This window comes from Grammomys surdaster, unplaced genomic scaffold, assembly GCF_004785775.1.
Source record: "Grammomys surdaster isolate TR1022 unplaced genomic scaffold, NIH_TR_1.0 126546, whole genome shotgun sequence".
Classification (NCBI taxonomy): domain Eukaryota; kingdom Metazoa; phylum Chordata; class Mammalia; order Rodentia; family Muridae; genus Grammomys; species Grammomys surdaster.
In genome coordinates this window covers 11,504,745-11,528,265 of record NW_021621338.1, presented here as the reverse complement: position 1 = coordinate 11,528,265, position 23,521 = coordinate 11,504,745, and the positions used below count along the sequence as shown (strand labels likewise).

General features: G+C 43.7%; 3 protein-coding genes across 5 annotated transcripts in view; 1 reads left to right on the top strand and 2 right to left on the bottom strand.

The window, feature by feature from the left end:
* Window positions 1–2,157: 2,157 nt before the first annotated feature.
* Rpl15 (ribosomal protein L15) lies at window positions 2,158–4,257 on the bottom strand. The gene is made up of 4 exons (XM_028760630.1): window positions 4,209–4,257; window positions 3,541–3,722; window positions 3,171–3,307; window positions 2,158–2,511 (listed from the first exon to the last, which is right to left on the bottom strand). Exons 2-4 carry the CDS (start codon window positions 3,710–3,712, stop codon window positions 2,206–2,208), a joined length of 615 nt encoding a protein of 204 aa, XP_028616463.1. The 5' UTR covers window positions 3,713–3,722; window positions 4,209–4,257; the 3' UTR covers window positions 2,158–2,205.
* Window positions 4,258–4,407: 150 nt separating this feature from the next.
* Window positions 4,408–12,769, top strand: Nkiras1 (NFKB inhibitor interacting Ras like 1). Of its 3 annotated transcripts, XM_028760620.1 has the most exons (5): window positions 8,166–8,213; window positions 9,370–9,480; window positions 10,850–10,931; window positions 11,016–11,091; window positions 12,270–12,769. In XM_028760620.1, the coding sequence occupies exons 2-5, from the start codon at window positions 9,387–9,389 to the stop codon at window positions 12,510–12,512; spliced, it is 495 nt and encodes a 164-aa protein (XP_028616453.1). In that variant the 5' UTR covers window positions 8,166–8,213; window positions 9,370–9,386; the 3' UTR covers window positions 12,513–12,769. The 3 variants fall into 3 exon arrangements, with proteins under 3 accessions (XP_028616452.1, XP_028616453.1, XP_028616451.1); XM_028760619.1 differs by lacking the exon at window positions 8,166–8,213 and adding an exon at window positions 4,408–4,569 and having other exon boundaries at window positions 10,850–11,091; XM_028760618.1 differs by having other exon boundaries at window positions 10,850–11,091.
* A 2,391-nt stretch (window positions 12,770–15,160) lies between these two features.
* Window positions 15,161–23,521, bottom strand: part of Ube2e1 (ubiquitin conjugating enzyme E2 E1) — a 49,515-nt gene continuing 41,154 nt past the window's right edge. The window contains exons 3-5 of the mRNA XM_028760617.1: window positions 17,680–17,812; window positions 16,817–16,964; window positions 15,161–15,926 (exon numbers count right to left, since the gene is read on the bottom strand). Of these exons, the coding sequence (XP_028616450.1) occupies window positions 15,829–15,926; window positions 16,817–16,964; window positions 17,680–17,812 (379 nt within the window). The 3' untranslated portion in view covers window positions 15,161–15,828. The remainder of the gene's footprint in view (window positions 15,927–16,816; window positions 16,965–17,679; window positions 17,813–23,521) is intronic.

The following is a 23,521-nucleotide window of genomic DNA, read 5'->3' as shown; positions in this document are numbered from 1 at the left end:
AGGTTGGCCTCAAACTCAGAAATCCACCTGCCTCTGCCTCCCAAGTGTTGAGATTAAAGGCGTGAGCCACAACTGCCCGGCAATGTGTGTGGTTTTGAGTACACCACTTAATTATATTCTTTATTGATAAGAGAGGAGTGGCAGACATACTTATTCTAAATTGAGATCAAGTACTATGAAAACTTAGCATGCTTGTAATCTCAGTACTGAAGGCCAACCTGAGTTAGTTACACATTAATACTGTCTTGGGCCGGAGAGATGGCTCAGTGATTAAGAGCACTGACTGCTCTTTCATCGGTTCTGAGCTCAATTCCCAGCAACCACATCACAACCAGCTGTTATGGGATCAGATGCCCTCTTCTGGTATGTCTTGAGATAGCAACAGCATACTCATATAATAAATCTTAAACCAAGACTGTCTAGAGGCAGAGGTAGGTGGATCTGAGCTCAGGGAATAGTTTGATACAGCAAATTCTTTTCCAGTCAGGACTTCAGAGATCCTTTTTCCTGACAACGTTGATGGATGCCTGCTATGATCCCTGAACCTAGAAGGTGAAATGACAGGCTCTGCTATGTGAAACCCAGAAACCATTAGCAGCAGTCACAGAACATCTAACAGATTTCAATTATCTGGGGAAAGATCTACAAGGAAGGTTGAGGAACTAAAGCTAGCAGACACAGACCATTTGCTATGAACTTAACTTCCAGCACAAAAAAGGCCAGGATCAATTTAACAGGACCCTTCTAGCTGCTGTGTAGACTGTTCTCGGAGGCGGCAAAGACGAACGAAAGCTTCTGTGACTACTGACCAGTTTTAGCAGGAAATCCTTCCAGTGCTAAGGACTGAACTGAGCCACAGTGCACTTAAGCAGTTTCCTAATTCTTAGGATTCTATTACATGTTCTCTCAAATTATGCTTGCCATTTCTACCATTAGCAGTTTTGCAAGTTCTTCATAAGTTTGTAAGTTGCTTTAACATAAAAGATAACATAAAGTCCACTTGTTTAACAGACATTTATTACTTTAGTTGAACAACCTCAATATACAGTGACTTGCTTTGCTGAATAGAAAAGTATTTTAGGTCTCAAGATTTTGAGTCTAGTATTTTCTGGAAACCATCCTTTTAAAATCTCCCCCCAAAAAATCAGTTTAACAAAAGCATCAATTAGATTTTGATACCAAGCCAGCTGTTCAAATCAGCAAACCCCAATATGTGATAGGGATAATACTGTTTCTTCCACACTCAAAAATTACTGTGGGAAACTACTACAAAGCACGGCACAGAAATAAAATGTAGTGGTGTGTGTGGCCTTTGTGAAATGTGAAGAACATTCAGGCAGTACCAGGAAGCAGCAACCCCAGCAACTACCTATGAGTAGACTATAAACAATGAAATCACACTACCAATGGACTTATCTTACCCATGATGAATTGACTGGCATAGAGAAAATTTCTCTCTATTGTAGGCAGTCCTGGAACTCGAGACCCACCTGCACACAACAGCTGTTAGAAAAGCTTAATCACCGTTCATATTTGCTTGGTTCATACTAACTTGGAACCATATGGTTACTAGCTTACAAATTCTAATGGAAATAATCTGCCTTACTCCATCCAATGTTCAATCTTCACTAGTTTCAAATCCTCCAGTGTCAAACCCACACTCTAGATCCAACAGAACGTAAACCTCTTCCAACAAATTTACCTAGTCTTCTGAAAATGGAACCCTGGATTCAATTTTCAAAATGTGGGTTAGTTTTCACTTCTCTATGCATATTCACAAAACAGGTTTGAAACCCTCTTCCTACACATTTGTAATCAATCATAATCCAACTCTAAAGTTTGTACTCAATCAAACTCCCAAGCAGCCACTTCAGTGAACCAGATCCCACCATAAAGCTGTAGATTATATCTCATGCACCAAACACATCTAGGGCTAGTTTCGGGATTCCTTTTATAGGATCCTACACACCAGATACCACTTGGCACAAACACTATAAACTTAATCCCCTAAGCAGATAATGTAAAGAAAGTACATCAGAAAACAAGATGCGCCATCACCCACAGTTTTCAATTATTGCACCTTAACTTCTATACTTTCACAAAGCACTCATGACAATTTGTAGACTAGTTTTAACAAATAACACCTTTAAGCAGAAATGACTGTCCTAAATTGTTTATTGGATAGGAATTGTACAAATATGTGTATCAGCGGTAACGGTGGAGCTGGAGAGTATTGCGCCTTCTCCAGGCTGCACGGCGAGAACCACCAATAGTATGGTGGAACTTGTGACCCTTTCCAAGGCCACGGCTCTTTCGGCCAGCAGATGTCAGCCCACGCATCTCTCTGTGCTTGTGGACTGGCTTGGTGATCCACTGGGTGTCAGGATTTCTTCTGATAGCTTTATGGAATGGATCAATGAGGATAACCTCAAAAAATTTGTATGTGGAATCTTCACCAACCCAGTAGGAATTCAGGACTCTCAAAGCCCCACAATGGCGCCCAGCTCTCTCCTAAAATAGGGGGGGAAAGACCAGTCAGTTTCCTGTACTACTTACAGCAGTAAATTAGACAAAAATCCTTCCAACTCTGGGTCATCAGATGAGACTGAAGCAGGCCAGGCCCCCACACACCTTAAGAATTAAAGACTAGCTTAAACGACAGACATGTAACAGATAGAAACACATCACTCCTTATTTCTCCCTAACACCGAGCATGAAATTGAGTGCTGTCCCGGTCCCCTTCAGTAACAGGGATCAAGCCCACAACCCTATACATAATACGAAGAACAAAAAAAGTTCTAGCTCGTGGAAAGGGGCCTTCTACAACAAAACAGAGTTTAGCAACCTAAAAAAGTAACTAATCATAGAATATTAGCCATGTAAGTAAATAAAAGAGAATGGCTTAAAATTTTACTGCCTTCCAAAAGCATAGGTTCTGTAGAACCTAGTTCTTCAGAAACCCAAAAAGCAAAACCCTTTTAGTACATACTTAAACACCAGAACAGTAACAAAGACTGGATTTTGATAGTGATTGCTCCTTGCCAAGATTAAGTACAAAACATCCCCAGCCCCAACTTATCCCTAGTGAAACTCCACTGTGTTCTCCCATTTCTTCTTAGCCCACCATCCCTAATGGGTTGTCAAGACAACTGATACTCTAAACCACCTACCTCAGCAACAGACTGAAGGCTTCGGGCAAATTTCAGCTGGTTAACACCATGGTGGACAGGCTTGCCGTAAGTTGCACCCTTAGGAACCGGGCGTTTGCGACCACCACGGCGGACACGAATCCTGTAAATGACATAACCTACACAAACAAACCCAACCACCAATGTTAGACTCAATTAAGACTTTCCAATGCTTCCCTTTAATTACGAAGATAGACGGACTATGTAGACTGAAGTATATCTGTAACGTTTATCGAATTTAGCATAGCTAAATTAACCAGGGTTTTTTATGGGGTGGGGGGAGACTTCCAAACTGAGGCTCGCCAGCTTTTCTGGGAGTGTTACAGATCACCCACTCCGTGACCTCACGCACCTTGCTTCGCCTTGTATCCCAGTCTTCGCGCTTTATCAGGCCGGGTGGGGCGGGGAGCCCTGTGCAGCGCAGAGAGCTGGCGGTATTGCCAACAGCGGACCCTCAGAAGAAAGCGCATCACGTCGGACTGCTTCTTCCTCCATAGCTCCTGGATATATTTGTATGCACCCATCTTGGCTCACCTTTGAGGAGGAAGCAAATCGAAAGAGCGATCGCTGTCAAGGACAGTGACTACAGCCGGTCCGTCCGTCCTGGCGCCCCACCGTCCACCGGGAATAGGAAGGGCTCTGCATAGGCGGCAGGACGAAGGGCCGGCTAGGTGAGACTGACTACCCCAGGCTCGGGGAGGCCGGCAGCAGGGTTGTAACCGCCACCGCGAGTAAGACCGGGAGAGCTCCGTCCCACCCGGGCAGCCTGATGAGAGGCAGGCTGCGGCCTGGTTTCCATCCCACGCCTCCTTCAGTCCCGGGCCCAGCTCGGGTCCTGCCGCCATCGCGTCTCTCAAGCCTCCCGGATGGCGGCGTATCCGTGCCCTCTCCACCCCGTATCCTGACCAAACGTTCGTGCCAGGCAGAAGCTCCGAGGCTGCAAGGTCGCTGAGGCCGGATGGCTGAAGAATAGCGCGATTAGCGACGGATAGAAACGCAAATACCGCCCAGCCTGCCTACCTGATGGCTGCCGCCAGAGGAAAGGAAGAAGCCTTTCTCCCACAATCCCTTTTGTGGCTCCTCCCCACACCTCGGCGACCCTCCTTCCGGTAGGGCGGGGTAGCAGCACCGAGCCTCTTGGGGCTTGTAGTCCGGACATCCAACCTGGTGGGTGGAGTCAGGCTGGGACGGTCCGCCGCTTCCGGATGCTCTCCCCCGGCTCTCAGCAGTGCTCCCGAGTCGCAAAGGCTGCGGAAGGTGAGAGGCAGTCAGTTCGTGTGCGTCACGGGCGCGGGGCCCGAGGAAGCAGGTCGGGCTTCAGAGGGGCATCTGCAGACCGCGGTGACCGGCGTAGCACTGTCTCACTGTCCCGCAGTGTCAGGTTGGTGTCTCCGCCGGCGCCTCGCTCGGTTATCCAGGAGCACGGTGGCCGCAGGACGGCTGTGGCGTGGGCGTAGGCGAAGTGGCTGCGCGCGTGTACTTCGCGCGTGTCCTTGAGGCCCGCCGGGGACTTGCATGAACCAGGTTAGCCGGTGGACTGTGGCGCCCGTCCCCCTCCCGCTTTTCCTGTGGTGGATGGGAGCCCCGAGATGCTAATGTCAGATCCCGGGGATTTTTTAGACGTTTTTAGGATAGCAAATTGTTCATTTGCCAAGACCTGTTCCAGGAAGAAATGCCCAGATTGCTGGCATTCTGCACTGAATTCTTTATTGAAAAATAATGGTGTATTGGAGTTTTTGCAGCTCCACGATTTTCTGTTTTCATACAGTCGTGCGGTTTTAATAAAGTCTACGCTTGTTTGTGGACATGGTTTGGAAATCATGTTTACTTTTAACATCAATCTGTGGCTCTGCTCATCTTTTAGAATTAATGACAGGCTTAGCATTTTAAGATCTTCACCTGTCCTATTTAAAAATTAAGCATAATACGTGCGGGCAGTCTCAGCTGTTGGCGATGCAGTGCAAACAACGCGCAAGTTCTAGCCTTGGGAGCAAGCGTTAACACTAAGTTAACACTAGTGTTGTGTTTGATGCTAAGTGTAAAAAGGACACACATTGAGGGAATGGAGGGGTATTGAGTGGTACAACGACCGTTGTCCCAGCGTCCTGGCGGGAGGGAGGATGTACCCAGTGGAGAGCCTGGACTTGTGTGTGTGTGTGTGTGTGTGTGTAGGGGTATTAACTGACTCATTCTTTTCTCTTTTAAACACATCTGGTGGAGCTTGTAAGTTAGGATGGAGTGCAGGATACGATTTTTCTTTTAGGACAGTCTTAAATTTTTTTTTTAGGATTTATTTTTAGTTTATGTGTGTCTATTTATGGGTCTTTACTTGGATGTGTGTATGTGCACCACCTGTGTACCTGGGGCCCACTGAGGTGGGTGGAAATGGTTGAAAACTTCAAGTGTTTCCTAACTGCTGAGCCTCTCTCCAGCCCTCCACCCCCCCCCCCATAAGTTTTCTTGAGAAAATAACGCTGAAGAATAAATTACAAGTCTGTGAGTGTAGTTCAGTGGTAGCGTGTCCTAGGGTTTCATTGATGTGAAGAGACACCATGACCGGGGCAACTTTTATAAAGGAAAACATTTAATTTGGGGCTGGCTTACAATTCCAAGGGTTCAGTCCATTATCATCATGGCAGGAAGCATGGCAGCATGCAGGCCGACATGATGCTGGAGAAGGAGCTGAGAGTTCTACACCTTGACCTGCAGGCAGCGAAGAGAGATGTGCCTCACTGGGCATAGCTTGAGCATGGGCGATCTCAAAGCCTGCCCCCACCCCACAGTGACACACTTCCTCCAACAAAGCCATACCCCCTTATAGTACCACTCCCTTTGAGTAAAGGATTGAAGCACATGAGCCAGTGGGAGCCATACCTAGTCAAACCACCACGATATGCTTAGTACTTAGGAATCAGAAACCAAACCTCGAGGTTTTAAGTTGGGGTAGGGATGGCTGAGATGAAGGGTTAAGTGACAAGACAGAAGAATACCAGGACTGAAGGGACTCTGGCCAGCATGAGAGGCTTGCCCTTCTCCATTCTCTCTGCCTTTCCAAAAACCATAAGATATTTCTAAAGCTAGCTACTATGGTCTATTCCCTTATTAGACTACTTCCTTCTTCTGAGCTATCAAGACTATCAAGGTCCAGCTATCAAACATTGAAGTCAAAAGCCCACTTTGGCTCACCTCATTAATGTGCACAATTAAAATTAAACATCTCATCCTTCTACCAGATTACCCCTTGTACCTTTATCAACCACCATTTGCCTATGAGGCACGTCCATCTCTTTTCTATCCAGAGGCTCTCCCTTGCCTCTTCAGGACAAATACCCATCTTCCCTCTCCTTTGTTCTTTCTCCTTCTCCCTCATCCTTTATCTCCTGCCTTTGTCTCTTATTCCCTGCCCTCTGTCATTTGTCCCTGTGGGACAAATAAATCTCCTTTGTGTAAGAACCTGGTCTTGGGGGTCCTGAGCAGATACTTTGCCTTTCAAGGAGCAACAGACTAAAACAGCAAGTAGTGTTCTGGAATCAAATCCAAGGAGCTGGAATCAAATCCAAGGAGCTAGGAAACCACTGAACGATTCTGAGAATGAAAGTTAGATTTTAAAATTCTTTTTTTTTTTTTTTTTTTTGGTTTTTCGAGACAGGGTTTCTCTGTATAGCCCTGGCTGTCCTGGAACTCACTCTGTAGACCAGGCTGGCCTCGAACTCAGAAATCCACCTGCCTCTGCCTCCCAAGTGCTGGGATTAAAGGCATGCGCCACCACCACCCGGCTAGATTTTAAAATTCTAACTTAGATGGTTTGAGGCTAAAAGGAAAGAGAAAAATGGAATAGAGAGACTAGTGAGGTTATGTTAACATTCCCCAAGAGCAATTACATATTTTCAATTTATTTTTATATGTGCATTGATGTTTTTGCCTGCACATATGTCTGACTGAGGGTGCCAGATCCCCTGAAACTGAAGTTACAGACATCGTGGGTCCTCTGGAAGAGCAGCTAGTGCTCTAACCACTGAGCCATCTCTCCAGCTTTAACAATTGCGTTTCAAAATTTATTTTTCAGAGATAACATTTTCTTTCTCTTTCATTTTTGCTATGCAGCTTTTGACTGTCCTGGAATCTTCATGTGTAGACTAGGCTAGCCTCAAACCTACAGAGACCCTTTGAGTTTCCTCAAGTGAGGAGGTTATGTTCATCCCACCTGGCCTCCATTGCAATACATTTAACAGCTCAAATAAAACACCATTTTACAGTTTGTAGATCAGAAGCATCACTAGGTTAAAAATCATGGCGTCAGGAAGAACATCAGCTCAAGGTCCCCTGCATCCCTTGGCTCCTGGCTTCCTTCATGTTTTAGTCAGTCAGTCCGTCAGTCAGTCCATCCCTCTTCTCTAAAATTTGTCTCATAAATACACTTGTGCTCAGATCCCTACCCGAGTCTTGAGCTTTGTGTCTCAAGGTTAGTTCAGCCACACATGCTGTGATGGCCATTACCAGTTATCAACTTGACTATATCTGGAATGAACTACAATCCAGAAATGGAGGACATAACTCTGATCCAGATCTTGGGAAGATCTTGATCCAGATCTTGACATGGAATGACATAGGCTTCTGATCTGGATCTTGAGGCATAGTGGCCATGAAAAGCTTAGGCCCAGGCAAGGTGGTATACACCTTTAATTCCAGGAGACTCAGGCTAGCAGATCTCTTGAGTTCAGGGTCAGCCTGGGACAGAGCAAGTTCCAAATAAAGAACAGTTTAGATCCAGGTGTGGTGGTATACACCTTTAATCTGGGCCATACCTTTTGCTGGAGCCCTATATAAGGACATTGAAAGAAGGAAGACTCACTCTGCTCCACCTGCTTGCACTTACCAGCACATCTGTTGGAACCTACTTCTTCATGATTCCAGCTTATACAGAAGACCAGCTGAAACACCCACCCTCATGGAACTGAGCAACTACTAGATTCCTGGACTTCCCATTCACAGCTGCCCATTGTTGGGTTAGTTGGACTGCAGACTGTAAGTCATCACAATAAATTCCCTCAATATAGAGAGACATTCTATAAGTTCTGACTGTAGAGAACACTGACTAATATACATGCAAAACTCCTCAAAGTTTTCAGGGTTAATTTGGGAGCAACTTGGAAGATCATTTCTATGGGGAACTGGAGAGATGGCTTACTGGTTTAGAGCACTGACTGTTCTTCCATAGAACCCTAGTTCCAGTACCTACATGGCAGTTCATAGCTCTTTAACTCCAGTCCCAGGGGCCACCAGGGGCTCCGGTGTAGGTGCTGGGAATTGAACTCAGGTCCTCTGTAAAATCGGCCAGTGCTCTTAACTGTGGAACTATTTCTGTTTTTGCCTCCCAAGTGCTAGAATTAAAGGCTGTGCTACCATGCCTGTTTCCATTTGACTATGTGCGTGTATGTATGTGTGTGTGTGTGTGTGTGTGTGTGTGTGTGTTAAGCATTAGTGTTCTGCCTGTATGTCTGTGTAAGGATGTTGGAAACTCTGGAACAGACAGTTGTGACCTAATATGTGGATGTTGGGAATTGAACCTGGGTCCTCAGAAAGAGCAGCCAGTTCTTAACCCCTGAGCCATCTCTCCAGCTCCACCATTTGACACTCTGCCACACAGGGTTTCTCTGTGTATCAGTCCTAGCTGTCCTTTGTAGACCAGGCTAGCCTCAGATTTACAGAGATCTTCTTGCCTCTGCCCTTTGAGTGCTGGTATTAAAGACATTTTAACATTTTTGTTGTCTTTAATGAACCATTTTTCCTTTTATCTTAGCTGTTGATATCTTGTGTTCTGGAAAAACAAAAGCTTTGAGGAAAATATTTCCTTACTCATGGTAATCTGGCTGTCTCAGCACTTTGCTATTCTATAGTGCTATATTATAGGAAGGAGCAAGCCATGCCTAGAGATGAACAGCCAAGCTAGTCTCTAATCCACTGTGCACGGAGCTGAGGCAGATCCTCCTCCGTCTCCTGAGTACTGGAGTTAAACACACCTCCATTTGGGTATTTTTACAGCCTATCCAGATGATCTCTCTAAGGGACCAGAGTGTGGTTAAGATGACCTTATTCTGTATCTGGAGTTACCCCTGTATTACTGGTTCAACATAAACTCTAAAGGAAAGGACTTGTTTTAAAGTCCCCATTCTTTCCACAGTGCTGTCGTGAGACAAGATGGGAAAGGGCTGCAAGGTTGTCGTTTGTGGGTTGCTGTCTGTTGGGAAAACTGCAATTTTGGAGCAACTCCTTTATGGGAATCACACTATTGGTAAGCTTACCTCTCTTAGTTTCTTTCTAGATTCTGAAACTGGTGGAAGGTGCTTGTTGCTCATGCTAACTGGCGTAAAAGGAGGGAAAAGGAAGCTAGCTGGGTTCTGTGCACATTCAGCTGTGCTTGCTACATGTTCTATAGCAGGTCAGAAACAAACGGCAAGTAGACACAAGTCATGTGAAAATGGGGTCCTGTGCACCTGCATCAAACAGAGGTCTAGGAATCATCGGGTCTCTGAGGTAGCAACATCAAGTGACAGTATTCTTCGGGCATAGCATGCTCTTGCTGCCAGTTAGGCTTAAAAATGAAGAAGTGGCTGTTTGCTACAGTATGACCTAATTTGAAAATTGGGATTATCTCATTCATGTATTCATTCAATGAGTAAGCTATCTCATCTTCTCTGTATCACACTGCATGTGATGGTGCTTTGCCGAGCTCCAAGGTGAAGAAGATGGGGTTTCTGCCTTTAATGAGGTCATGATTTTGGTAAAGAAGATACACAGTTAAAATGAACTGAAGTTTATGTAACAGATTAGTAAATACATATCTTGAGAGTATTTCTTTCTGGCAGGTACACATTTTATCTTTTATTAGCCATTTTGGTGACTTTTCTTTCTTTCTGTAGACCAAGATGACCTGGAACTCGGAGATCACCTGCCTCTGCCTCCCAAACCCTGGAAATGAAGGCATTTGCCACCTCCACCACTGACATGACTTGGCTAAGAAATAATTTTCTAAAATTAAAAAAAGTTATTGTATGTTTGGGTGGGGAGGGGGCTTGCATAAAGATTAAAGGGTAGGAACTGGAGAAATGGCTCAGCAGTTAAGAGCTCTTCCAGACATCCTGAGTTCAATTTCCAGCAAAATTTCCAGTGGTGGCTCACAACCATCTGTAATGGGATCTGATGCCCTCTTCTGGTGTGTCTGAAGACAGCTACAGTGAGTTCAGACGTTTTAAAAAAATAAAAGTAAAAAAATTAAAGGGTGACCATTTGGAGCTAGTTCTCACCTTTCAGCGGGCCTCAGGAATTGAACTCAAAACACCACCAAGCTTGAGAGTCACCTTGATGGTCCAAAAAATATTTTTAGAAAAACAAGATACTTTTGGATGAATACCTACTTTACATTTTTAAGAAATGAGTAGACACGTGGTCATTACACGTGGTGCAAGGGAAACCTAGAAAGCCAGCCTCAGAAGCACAGGGAGCTAGGGAATAACCGATAATGGCTCTTTTGAAATACCATCTCACTCTGTAGCCTTGGCTTGCCTGGAGTTTATAGAATTCTGCCTGCTTCTGCCTCTGAGTGCTGGGATTAAAGATGTGGGCCACTGTGCCCGGCTGACCCTGGTTCCTTTTTAACGCAGGGATGGAAGACTGTGAAACGCTGGAAGACGTGTACATGGCATCTGTGGAGACAGACCGTGGGGTGAAGGAGCAGCTTCACTTGTACGATACCCGAGGCCTGCAGGAAGGCGTGGAGCTGCCAAAACATTATTTCTCATTTGCTGATGGCTTTGTTCTTGTATACAGTGTGAATAACCTCGAGTCCTTTCAAAGAGTGGAGCTTCTGAAGAAGGAGATTGATAAGTTCAAAGACAAAAAGGAAGTAAGTGGCTGTTTAGATACAGAGTGTGAAGTCTGACGCTGTTAAGAGTGGTAATGTGCATTCTGTGTAGTTTACACATTTAAAACCATTCAGTTATACTGGCAGTATCTGCAAACACAGTGCATGACTGGCTGGCCCATGGAGCGAAGCGCTCCCTTTCTGTCTCTTGCTGTGTTTTACTCTGTACAAGGTGTGCTTTCTAGCTCCCTAGCTCAGGTCCTGAATAGCCAGCTCAGTTATGTGGGATCATCTGTCTCATCTTCCACCTCAAATACACAAAAGCGCAATAAGTCAGCACCAGCTCCTCCCTGTTCGCCACTTTCCTGCTGCTTGGAATTCACTAATCTTAGACCTTGACTACCTGTCACCTCAGCTCAGTCATCAACCTCAGAGCCATACAACACCCCTGTTAATAGTCTGCTAGATGGCTTAGCCCAGATTCTTACATTTTATTTATTTGTTTTGCTTTTTGAGATAGAATTTTTATGGCTGTCCTGGAACTTGCTTTGTAGACCAGGCTGACCTCAAACTCACAGAGATCCATTTGCCTCTGCCTCCCAAGTACTAGGATTAAAGGTGTACACCACCATGCCTGGCTGATTGGCCATCTTTTAAAAAATGTTAGACTTACTTTATTTATGTATGTGTGGGGAGGTGGGAGGAATTATATGCACGAGTGCACATGCATGTAGATGCCAGAAGAGAGTTCTGTTGTCATATTTCTGTCACGTTTGAGGGTCTGTCCCCCACCCCCAGCCAGCTGAGTACTAGGGCTTCTTATTTTCTTTTTTTTTTTTTGGTTTTTCGAAACAGGGTTTCTCTGTGTAGTTCTGGCTGTCCTGGAACTCACTCTGTAGACCAGGCTGGCCTCGAACTCAGAAATCCGCCTGCCTCTGCCTCCCAAGTGCTGGGATTAAAGGCGTGCGCCACCACTGCCCGGCTGGCTTCTTATTTTCTAGGTAAGTTCTCTATTTCCTCAACTTGTTTTTGGGCAAGGTTTAACTAAGTTGCCTAGGTTGGCCTTGAACTTGCAATCCTCCTGCTTCAACTCTAGAGCAGCTAAGTTTACTGCTTTCTTTTCCTCAATATCATTTAAGTAAAGCAATTTGCTTATCCATTTTGAGTATAAACGGTTATCAATGGTTACCACTGTGGTCTTTCCATCGTTTTCTGCCCAGGTGGCAATCGTCGTGTTAGGAAACAAACTAGACCTTTCTGAGCAGAGACAAGTGGATGCTGACGTGGCACAACAGTGGGCAAGAAGTGAGAAAGTGAAGCTGTGGGAGGTGACAGTGACAGACCGGAGGACACTGATTGAGCCCTTCACTTTACTGGCCAGCAAGCTTTCCCAGCCCCAAAGCAAATCCAGTTTCCCTTTGCCCGGGAGGAAAAACAAAGGGAACTCCAATTCCGAAAACTGAGTCAAGCCTTGAAATGTCTGTAGCATGGCACAAGGATATGATTTAACGTGGCCCTTCACAAACCACCTCTGGACCTTATGGAACCCCTAAGTGGTAATTTAATGCACTTTATAATTAAGTTACTAAACTAGTTTATTGCTGTTGGATATCATTTTGTCCTTATTTGACGATAAAGTGTTTTTGTTCTTAAAATCAAGTTTGTTATTTATTCTGTACTTGTCAATAATAGCAAAATAAAATTTAGAGCGTATGCAGTATACATGGGAACTCTTCCAGCTTGTCAGGAGCTCTCATACTCATAGTAAATTTATGCAAATGCCTTGGTGCGAACATCATCACTACTGTGTGTATGGAGTCGGCTTTTTCCTTCCATCCTCGGATGCATTTTAGGGGTGGAACTCAGGTGGCTGGGCACCTGGCAAAACACCTTCCCCACTGAGTCATCTAACAGGTCCAGAACTCAGGGCTGGAGAGATTGCTCAGTAGCTAAGACTCATGCTCTTGCAGAAGTCCAATTTCTAGCACCTACATGGTGGCTCACCAATAATATGGAACCACCTAGAAAAGATTCCAAGGGACTCAGTGTCCTCTCTTGGTTTCTTCAGACATTGCATGCACTTAGTGCTCACATACACATGCAGGGAAAACCACTCGTATATGTGGAACATCTAACATTTTTTTAAAGGTTAATTATCTAATATCTAAGATTATAAAGCTTGACAATTGCTTTGTATACCTAAATTGTCCCAATAACAACAATTTTGGGTCTCTGAGTTAAATTCTCATTTCACAGAGGCTTTGCTGAACAGAACAAAAGTGGTGGTTTGCTTTGCTCTATTAAGTATACTAGATCTTAGGGTTTAGGACGAGGAGCTTTTGTATTCAGAGCCCTGTCTTTCTATAAGCTCGGCCTGTGCTGACGATAAAATGAAATACTCAAAGAGTCTTCTTTTGAAAATGGCTAGGCTGAAGAGCAGGGAAGTATCTCTTTTCTTCTAATAACCTTGTCATATACAATAAAATGTCAGAAATACAGAGTTACCGTTAGTTTTACATATTAATCCAAGTTTGTAATTTAGTTTATGGAAAATCTTATGAAGATTTGAACAGTATTGGTCATTGTATTAAAAAATATGAAAACAAGGTATAGTAAAAAATGCATTGAGACAAGTAAAATATGGAATCTTCAATGCAATACTTTTAACTGGCTGGCTCAGTTCAGTGAGTTGAAGCCAAGGACTACCGTGTATAATGTAAACTATCAGCATTGTTGCTGCTTGGTTTTCTGTTGGTGGTACTGAACCTGAGGCTTCATACACATGTACCATTAACCTTTTTACTTTATGATAAAGGGTGTTAATAAATTGCCCAGGCTTTGAACTTGGAATCCTTGTGCCCATACTCCCTGAATACTGGGATTACAGCCACCTGGTTTGCCCTCTATCCCCCTAAAGACAAGATCTTACTATATCACCCTGGCTTGTTGGAACTTTGTAGACCAGGCTAGCCTTGATCTCAAAGTCCTCCTCAGCTGGGATTAAAGGTGTGTACCACTATGCCCAGTCTTGGCCATTTCCTTAAAAACAACAACAAAAAACCAACCAACCAAACATACTTTTTTGGTTATCTTTCAGGTTTAGCCTGCCCTTCCAGGTACTTAGCTTTTTCTTCTGAAGTATTTTGAGTCAATTTTCCTTTTTTTTTTCCTCCTTTGAGACAGGGTGTCATGTAGCCTAGGCTAGTGTGTAGCTGAGGATGACCTTGAACTCTAATCCTCGGGTTTACACCCACCTTGGGTGAGGATGTGTGTGTACTACTATGCTCAGCCTTTACCCTGCATGAGTCTGGAGCAAGTAGCAGCAGCAGTACTGATGAGTCATGGAACCTCCTCTGCAAGGTGAGCACCAGCTCCCTTGGCTCATTCTTCATGTGTCTGCTACCACTTCATCTGCAGATCAGAAAATGCCTTGACAAACAGGCATCAGAGTATATCTTTGAGGCTTAGCTGGCTGTTGTTTTTAAGATATCTCCAGGGGGCTCAAGAGATGGCTCAGAGGTGAGGTGCACTGACTACTTCTTCCAGAGGTCCTGAGTTTAATTCCTGGCAACCACATGGTGGCTCACAACCATCTGTAACAGGATCCAATGCCCTCTTCTGGTGTGTCTGAAGACAGTTACAGTGTACTCATACACATAAAATAGTTAAGTCATAAAAAGCTAGCTCCTGTAAGAAAAAAATATTTTCAAATAATATTGAAATAAACATTTATCAGTATACAGCAGTACCAAGAAAAGGGCACTTCAAATTGTGTATTCGAATGTCAACTGAGAAAGTGAAATAAGAGAACAAGATTTTGATAGCCAGGAAAAAATACCAATAGTCAATAAATGTTGTCTCATGAAACTCACCTCAAAGAATGAAAATGTATGTGTGTGTATATGTATGTGTATTTTCTAGCTATACATTTGATGATACACTAGTATCTGTAATGTTAAAAAAAAAACTAAAAAAATAAACTTAGTCATAAAAAGACATCTCCAAATGTGCTGTGTAAGTATCAGTTCTGGCATATGTAAGCAATAAGTATTCCTTAGCTGCTTCAGAAGCAAAGACTGCAGAGAGGAAATGAACGCAGCAGGGTCAGTAGTTGTTCTTAATATTGTTTATTAGCACAGTAACAAATGCAGACATAAGAAGTCTAAATCAACCAATCGACTGAACAGTTCCTATTCCACACTTACAGTTAACAGCTTAAGGTATTTCACTACAGGTTTCCACAAATCCTGATTCAACCCTTGAAGTAATTTGCATATAAAATACATTAACTACTCGTTTCCTACATGGTGTCTTGTCGCCAGGTGTCCATTTCACATATTCAAGCTAACAAGCTCATCTTTGCAAACTTATTAAATACCATTGTTTCCTTCTAAGAAGGAAAAACCAAATTCCAATTTTTTTTGAACAAGAAAATAGGACCTTACATAAATGGCCGTGTGTGTAACCTATACAAATTTAAGCTGATTTTGAAAGTACAGTAGACTACAATCAATGGAACACAAGTGTCTACACATGCATTCTTTCCTGTTGTACTAAAAGTCAGCTAATCTGCAAAGGACAGCTCTAAAAGTCACTATTACCAGTTTGTCTACTGTAGCAAGATACCTTAAGTTACAACAAAATCCTGGGAAGTAAGACTGAATAATATCTGTTATAGAAATACCCTACTCTTTACCAACTCCCACCCCCACCCTTTCAAAATCATAAGCAGCTCTCTTCTGTGACAGACAAATCCTTTAAGAACTGTGAAAACCCAGTTTATGTAGCGTATCTCTTGGTCCACTGTCTGGCCATCCGGTCGTGCTCGGCTCTGTTGGTCATATACTGAGTGGCAATACTGCCCACCAGAGGGTCAGCTGGAAGAAAAACATGTAGATTACTTTGGAGAAAGAAAAATCAGACACTTTGGATATAAACACACAGCAGTTATCACCATGCCCATGTCTGAAAGACTCATTGTCAGAAGGTGTTTTCTTCTAATCTTTAAAAACAGTTTTAAAAAAAGGTTTATGTATATGGATACTCTGTCTGCAGGTTATAAATGTGGGCCCCTAGTAGGTGCTGGAAGCTGAACCCAGGTCCTCTGCAAGAACAACTGCTCTTAACAAGCCGGGCCATTGTTCCAGCCCCTCTTCTCATCTTAATTAGAAGGTTGGGAGGAGTGGCTTGGCTTTTATTTTCTTATTCTACTTCTCTCCCAACAAGTGACACTCTTTCTTCTTCATGTGTATGACCAAACTCATGAGTCTGGGATATTCAAGGCTCCAGGACCAACTTTGTTTGACCAATTAGAGCTGTGGATGTTGGGAAGTCTCTGTGGTTGGTGCAACTTCAGTATCTGTTGTATTCTGTATGTCTAGAAAAGGGCAAAACCCAGACCTCCAACTAAATGTGTTTCCCTAAGAATGGAATGCCTAATTAAATTTGTATGTTTAAGCAGAAAAATAAATTGTTTCTTTCTTTTTTAAAACAATTAGTCCCAATAAGATTACAATTCTGAAACCACCAAGTATTTGGCCGAAAAATACCTCTTTCTAAAGTGAACACTGGCTGTGGGCAAATGCTCAGTGAACCCTCATCAAAACTGGCAGGGAGCTGCACGCAGCCTTAGTAATGAGCCCTGAGTGGCTGCATTTTCCAACTAGTGCACTAAACTCTTGATACAGTGTCCTTTGAGAACGTGGGTCTTAGCTTATGTGGAAAAACGTACTTTTTCAGATACAGTGCAGATGACTGTTAGTCTTACCAGGATTGCAGTCTGTAAGGAGTGAGCAGATAGAGAGGAGGACTTTCGAGATGGTTAGTGCTGGGCTCCAGTTGTCTTTCAATATGTCCAAGCAAATAACTCCTTGGCTATTAATATTACAGTGATAAATTCTTGTACGAAATGTAACCTAAAAACAAGGCAGTTGTCAAGCAGCATTCATGTAGGAGGCATTATGACATTTCAGGTGACTAACCTGTCAGACACTGCTGAAATGATGCCACACGCACTCCAGCTCATTTTATAGCAGCCCCCATTGCCAAAGGCAAACCAAGTCCAACACTTCCTGTTTACAATTTTTCTTTTCTTGATCAGGCCAGCCTCATACCATATATCCCACACTAGCTGCAACCTTTTGCTCCTCCTACCTGCTTCTGTTTCCAGACCAGACTGTAGGATGGCATGTGTGCTACTAGTAACATTTGGCTTAATTTAAATGTTTTATATATGAATGCCTAAGTTTGAATTGTTGGTTGTTTGCTGACCTCTTGTGTTAGCTGGAAGTAATACACTGCTTCAGAATGTGCATCAAATCTAACAAGCTCGACACAGTTTTAAGCACTTACTCCTAGAAATGCCTATTGCCAACTGAGGAGCCAACCCAGTCAACAGTATCACATCCACTTAAAACTAGCAAACACTGCACAGCAAGAAGCTGAGCTCTTCCGAACCGCACAGCAGATCTAGACTGTACCGCAACACACACAGCTCTTACTAACATGGGTAAGGAGGCGTCAGCAGGACAGCAGCACACACATGGAAGAATCTAGCTTTTGTGATTACATTGAAAACTTGATCTCTCTCAAGGAACAGTTAAGTGGGAGAAGACATAGGAGATTCCTTACCTTTGGAGGCTTAAAGGGATACTCTGGTGTAAAAGTGATGTCGAGGAAGAATACTCCACCCTCATACACAGACCCTGGAGGCCCCAGAATGGTTGATCTCCACTCATAGATGTTGTCACCTTTGGGACCAGCGCTGTGAAACAATACATGAGCAGATAAAGACATGGTGACATTGTATCACATCAGCAAAGGAAAAAAAAAACCCTCCCCTCATCCTTTGGTTTAATGTCTAGGTTCTCTTCATAAAGAATGTGGTATAAAGTCACTATCCATCAGTCAAGTGAGCCATGATAGAAAAACACCAGGTCCATTCTAAACATACTAGCTACAGTTAAACACGATACTTTCCTCAACTCTCAAAAGGTAATGTAAAGATCAATTAAAGATTAGTGTCTCAGAAGCTAAGCTGCTGACTATTAACATTCAAAGAAACGCAGGACAAGTCTCAGTACATGTGGCTTTTCCCAACACCTCTCACCCAGGCCTACCCCACCCTCCTGGGGACAGGGCTTTGGCTTCCCTTCCCCCATCTTCTCTTCATTGTACTGCTCAGCTATTTTTGCCTTTGGATCTCTTGGTCCACATGGCACCCTTGACCCTTGACCTTTGTTTTCTCTCTTGGCTGGCTTGCTCCAACCCCTTCTTCTCTTCCTCCCCATCCCCAATGGCTCCAATGAACCTAGTCTGCTAGCTAGGTTCAGTCTGGACACTCCCAGATATCTCTGCCTGTTCTCCCCTTTATCTACAATAAAATCTCCTCCTCAAACATACCCAGGAGTGATCATGTCCTCATTTTTCACTCAGTGACAAGTTTTCTCATTAGTACATCATTTCTTGTAACCTTTCAAGTAACAAGAATCTTTGCCATAACTAAAGTGCTTGGCAGAGTTTGGACCCTGGTGAGGCTAGTAAACTCCACACTGACATAAAGACATACAACAATGACTTCCAACCTCCACATGCACACACATGAAAACACACACACACACACACACACACACACACACACACACACACACAATTGCTTTAGCTAATAGATTGCTACACTCCGCTTCTGGTCCCCTGAGATAGAGTAGCTCAGACTGTCTTATAAGTCACTCGGCTCCCACAAATGCTAGGTCATGGGTAATTCCAAGTTGGTGACTATACTTCTTACCTTATAAAAATTAATGAGTAAAGGGGAAAGTCAAGTATGCAATCACTTTTCACTTCAGTGTTTAACTAAACACTAACTTTTATTAGCCATTAATCAACCCCTATTGTTAAATATACTTGGTTATACCTTCATTTGGCTACATTATCCTTCTAAAACATTGCATTGGCTTCCAGAATGCTCTGTATTCAAGTACCTTAGCAACAGCGGAAAAAGCTTACCCTCCAATCTAAGACCTAGAGAGCAGTAAAACTTTTTTTGTAATCATAAGGTGGGGTACAAGGAAAGACTAAAAAATGGTTTATTTCTATTTATGTATTTCTTTCTTCCTCTCCTCCTTCTCCCTTTCCCTCTCTCTGTGTGTTAGAAGTTAGAAGAAGCCGGGCAGTGGTGGCGCACGCCTTTAATCCCAGCACTTGGGAGGCAGAGGCAGGTGGATTTCTGAGTTCGAGGCCACCCTGGTCTACAGAGTGAGTTCCAGGACAGCCAGGGCTACACAGAGAAACACTGTCTCAAAAAACCAACCAACCAACCAAACAAACAAACAAAAACAAACAAACAAACAAACAAAAAAAAGAAGTTAGAAGAAGGTGTGAGATCCTTGGGATCCTTGGAGCTGGGGTGACATGTGGTTGTAAGCTGCTTGAACATGGATGCTGGAAACTGACTGGAAGAGAAATCAGGTGCTCTTAACTGTTGAGCTCTCTCTCCAGCCTCCAACAATATCTTAACCAGCCCTCTCTTATAGTAGACTCCTATGGTCAAAATATGTTACCTTTACTGCTTCATTTACTGAGAACAGAATGGGTTCTCAATTATCAAAAGTTAGCCTGTTTGTGTCCCCCTGCTCCAGTGGGATGGTCACTAGGAGGGAGGTTGGGTCCTTGGGGACAGTTAGGTCAAAAAGGCAGAAGTCATTATGTATGAGCTCAGTGTCCTAAAACAGACCTCACTACCAGACCATTGGCTTCTTACCTGCCACTGAGGATGGTGCAACAAGCCAGCTGTCTGGAAACTAAGAAATGGTTCCTTACTATACTAAAACTGCTAGTACTTAGGTCTTGGATGTCTCATCCCAAACTGACAGAGGAAAGTTCAGCCCTTTAAAGTTCAATCAACACTATTCTAAACTGCCACCTAAAATTACTCCTTGTCAGGTTGGCAAGGTGGTTTAGCAGGTAAAGGCGCTTGCTGCCCAGCCTCACTGCTCAGCCTCATGACCTGAGTTCAATCCACAGAACCCTAATGATGGACAGAACCAACTTTCCATATACATGTGGACCAGGCTCTCCTTGAACTTGGAGATCCATCTACCTCTACCTCCAGAGTGCTGGGATTAAAGTCATGAGCCACCACACTCAACATTATAACGTAAAGAACATGCCCAGTTATTTTAGGTATAATTTCAGAAGACTTAGTTATCTGTCTAAGAAAAACACTTGAGGCCCTAGGATTGAAAAAACGGACCATGAAAGCTGAGCTGAAGCAGGCAGGTAGACATCAGCAGTCTGTGAGAGTACAGAAAAGGCCTGATGTCCAAGTGAGCTAACGATGTTTCAAAACAGAGCCCAGGCAATTTCTGGCATTCATGATCTGGCCTCAGCACCCCTTGGGAGCAAGAGGTTGTAGAGACTGCCAACTGGCCAGGGGCTAACCTCAAACCTTCACCAGCATTAAAGTCACACCTGGGAAGGAAGGAGGGTACTGCTAGTACCTGGCAGGTATAGGTCAGGAATGCACTAAGCACCCTGAAGTGCACGTGACACAGCAGAACACATAATTACTTCAGCTGCAGATCCCAGCAGTGCTGAAGCTGGGAAGCCCTACCTTGGAGAGCATGCTCAAGGTCAAGCTTAGAAAGGAAGAGTTTTAGCTGGTTATAGTAACAGCTATCATTATTTTACTGCTCTGTGCCTGCTATAGAAAAAGAAATATATATGGCTATTATTACTGTTGGATTCGTGCTATCAGTGTGGTCCCTAAGCAAGCAACATCACCATCCCTTGGGACTTTGTTAGAAATGCACACACTAGACTACCCTAGAGCCCATCCACTCACTTTCTAACTAGATCCCTAAATGATTCTTGAGGACACTCAAGTTTAAAGGTCAGCTAGAGAGGACAGTAACTGGCAATACACATAATCTGTTTCCTAGTGTTTGGCTTTTTATTATCATTTTATTGAGCCCATCCTCACCTATAACTCTGCAGTAAGATCAATCCTGGCAGTACTAAGCTCTGTTAGACGGCAAAATCCAGTCCACAATTGTCTTTTCTCTGACAAGCATTATTCAAAAATCCCTTTCTTTTACTTTCCTTACCCACCTACAGACCGTTCCGGGCTGTCCTGGAACTCACTAGAACAGGATCACATCAAACTCACATAGCTCTACCTGTCTGCCTGCTGGGACTAAAGGCCTGTACCACTACACCAGGCCCCAAAATTCATTTATCGTCTTGTCTTCTTTTGCTAGGGCACTCAGAGACTATGAGCAGCTACACTGGTTGCAGAGGGTAGATCCAACACTGCCCTCTCCATAAGGCCTGCCCACTCAGCATACCGAGGACTTTTATGATGTGGTAGCCCACGTCTATAACCTCAGTATGTGAGAAGCTGAGGCAGAAAGCCAAACTGCAGTAAGTCTGAGGTAAGAGACTAAGGGGAGCGACATGTCTTAGTGAGCATCTGTGTAAGTCTATACAAGAAGAGGAGATGAAGATGCTGGGATGTAGTGAGGTCACCAACCCTTGGAAAGAACGTGTGGACCACAGACAAACCTAAGCACGTTCTAGAAGACCTGGCTCCCACACCACACATATCACTGATATCCAGAGAATCTAGACATCTTTACTGGAACAGAGTGGGCCCAAGGAGTTGTATCTTCCTCACTAAAGGGAAGGAAACTGGTTTAAGTACCCAGTCAAGGATGGCATCCCTACAAATTCCTAATTCTTACTACACCAACACTCCACTCTCCCAATAGGGAGTATCCAATATTGTGAGTATCCAACAAAGTAAAAGAGGTAAAAGAATCTCAAATGGGGGGCTGGTGAGATGGCTCAACAGTTGAGAGTACCGACTGCTCTTCTGGAGGTCATGAGTTCAAATCCCAGCAACCATATGGTGGCTCACAACCATCCGTAATGAGATCTGATGCCCTCATATGGGTATCTGAAGACAGCTACAGTGGACTTTGGGCCGGAGCAAGTGGCCCAGAACAGGCGGGGACCAGAGCCAGTGGGCTAGAGCGAGTGGGGTGTAGCAAGAGGGAGAAGGAAAGGAGGGAGCAGGGAGGATCTCAAATGGGTCCAAATCTTGGGGTTCTCATGGGTTTCCTCATGGTAGCTAAGCAAGAACTCTGCATCAGAATCATGCTTCAGCCAGCCTCCACTAAGGAATTCAAACAAACAAACAAACCAACTTTTATTATTTTTATGTATATAGGTAGCTGTCTGCATCACATGCATTCAGTGCTTGCAGAGATCAGAAGAGGGCATCAGATCCCTGAGAACTGGAGTTAAAAATAGTGCTGAGCTGTCATATGGGTACCAGTAATTGAACCTAGGTCCTCTGAAGAGCAGCCCTGGCCCAGCTCTCTGGCCCATCCAAGAAATTAAAAACATATCTTATGTGTAATAGGCTGACCTTGGACTCCTTCCTGCCTCCACCTTCTAATACACAAGGAATTTTTAATGTAACTTTTTATAAAGCAGATGGCTGACTTGTCACCTACAGATGCTGTAGAATCTTGAGATTTCGAAATATATTGCAAGAAGAAGGAAGAAAACAAATCTAACTGGGCAATTACACAGGTATGATGCCAGTTATCTGGCTATACATCTGTCTTATGTTGTCTCTGGAGAGTGATAATTTCCTCCCACACATACTACAGTCCTACCAAACTAGTGTTTAACAATATTTAATCTTAAAGGTCAAAAAATGCACCACTGATTATACAGCAGTATTCAAATCAGGTGAAACAATGACATCACTTTTTCTATTATTTGATTAATTCTTCAACTGCAGCTTACTACATATACTCTGCAATGTAATGCATAGTAAAGACAATCTAACGCATCTGCAAATTTACATTCAATACTTGAATAAAAACATGATTTAATCAGTGTGTGTGTGTGTGTTCGTGTTCACAGGTCAACCTTCAGGAGTTGCTTCTCTCCTTCCAACAAGTGGATTTCAGGAATAGAGCTCAGATTGTCAGGCTTGGCAACAAGAACCATTACCAGGTAATTCATCTCACTGGTCTCATCAGATTTTAAAAAGAAAACTGAAATAAGCAATATGCTTTTATTTCTGATCTGGTAGTACAGTGGTGTTCTGTACAGTTAGAACTGTAAGACCATCTTCTTAGAAAGACTAACGGAACTAATTAGGATAGAAGTTTATCTATATAGTATTGTGGATTAAGTGGGAGGCAGCTGGGGGAGCAGGGGTCTTGTTCACATGTTTCCTGTTTTGGGAGAGGGTTTTATTATGTAGTCCAGGATTGTCTGGAACCCTGGGTCCTCCTGCTTCAGCCTCCCCATGCTAGGGTTGCAGGTGTGTGGCACCACGCCCAGCTTTATTCAGACATTTTTAGTGTACATGTGTAGTGGATGCTGGGTGTCTTCCTCTATTGTGTCCACCTTTAGTGACAGGCTGGCTACCCAGCAAGATCTGGGATCAGTCTGT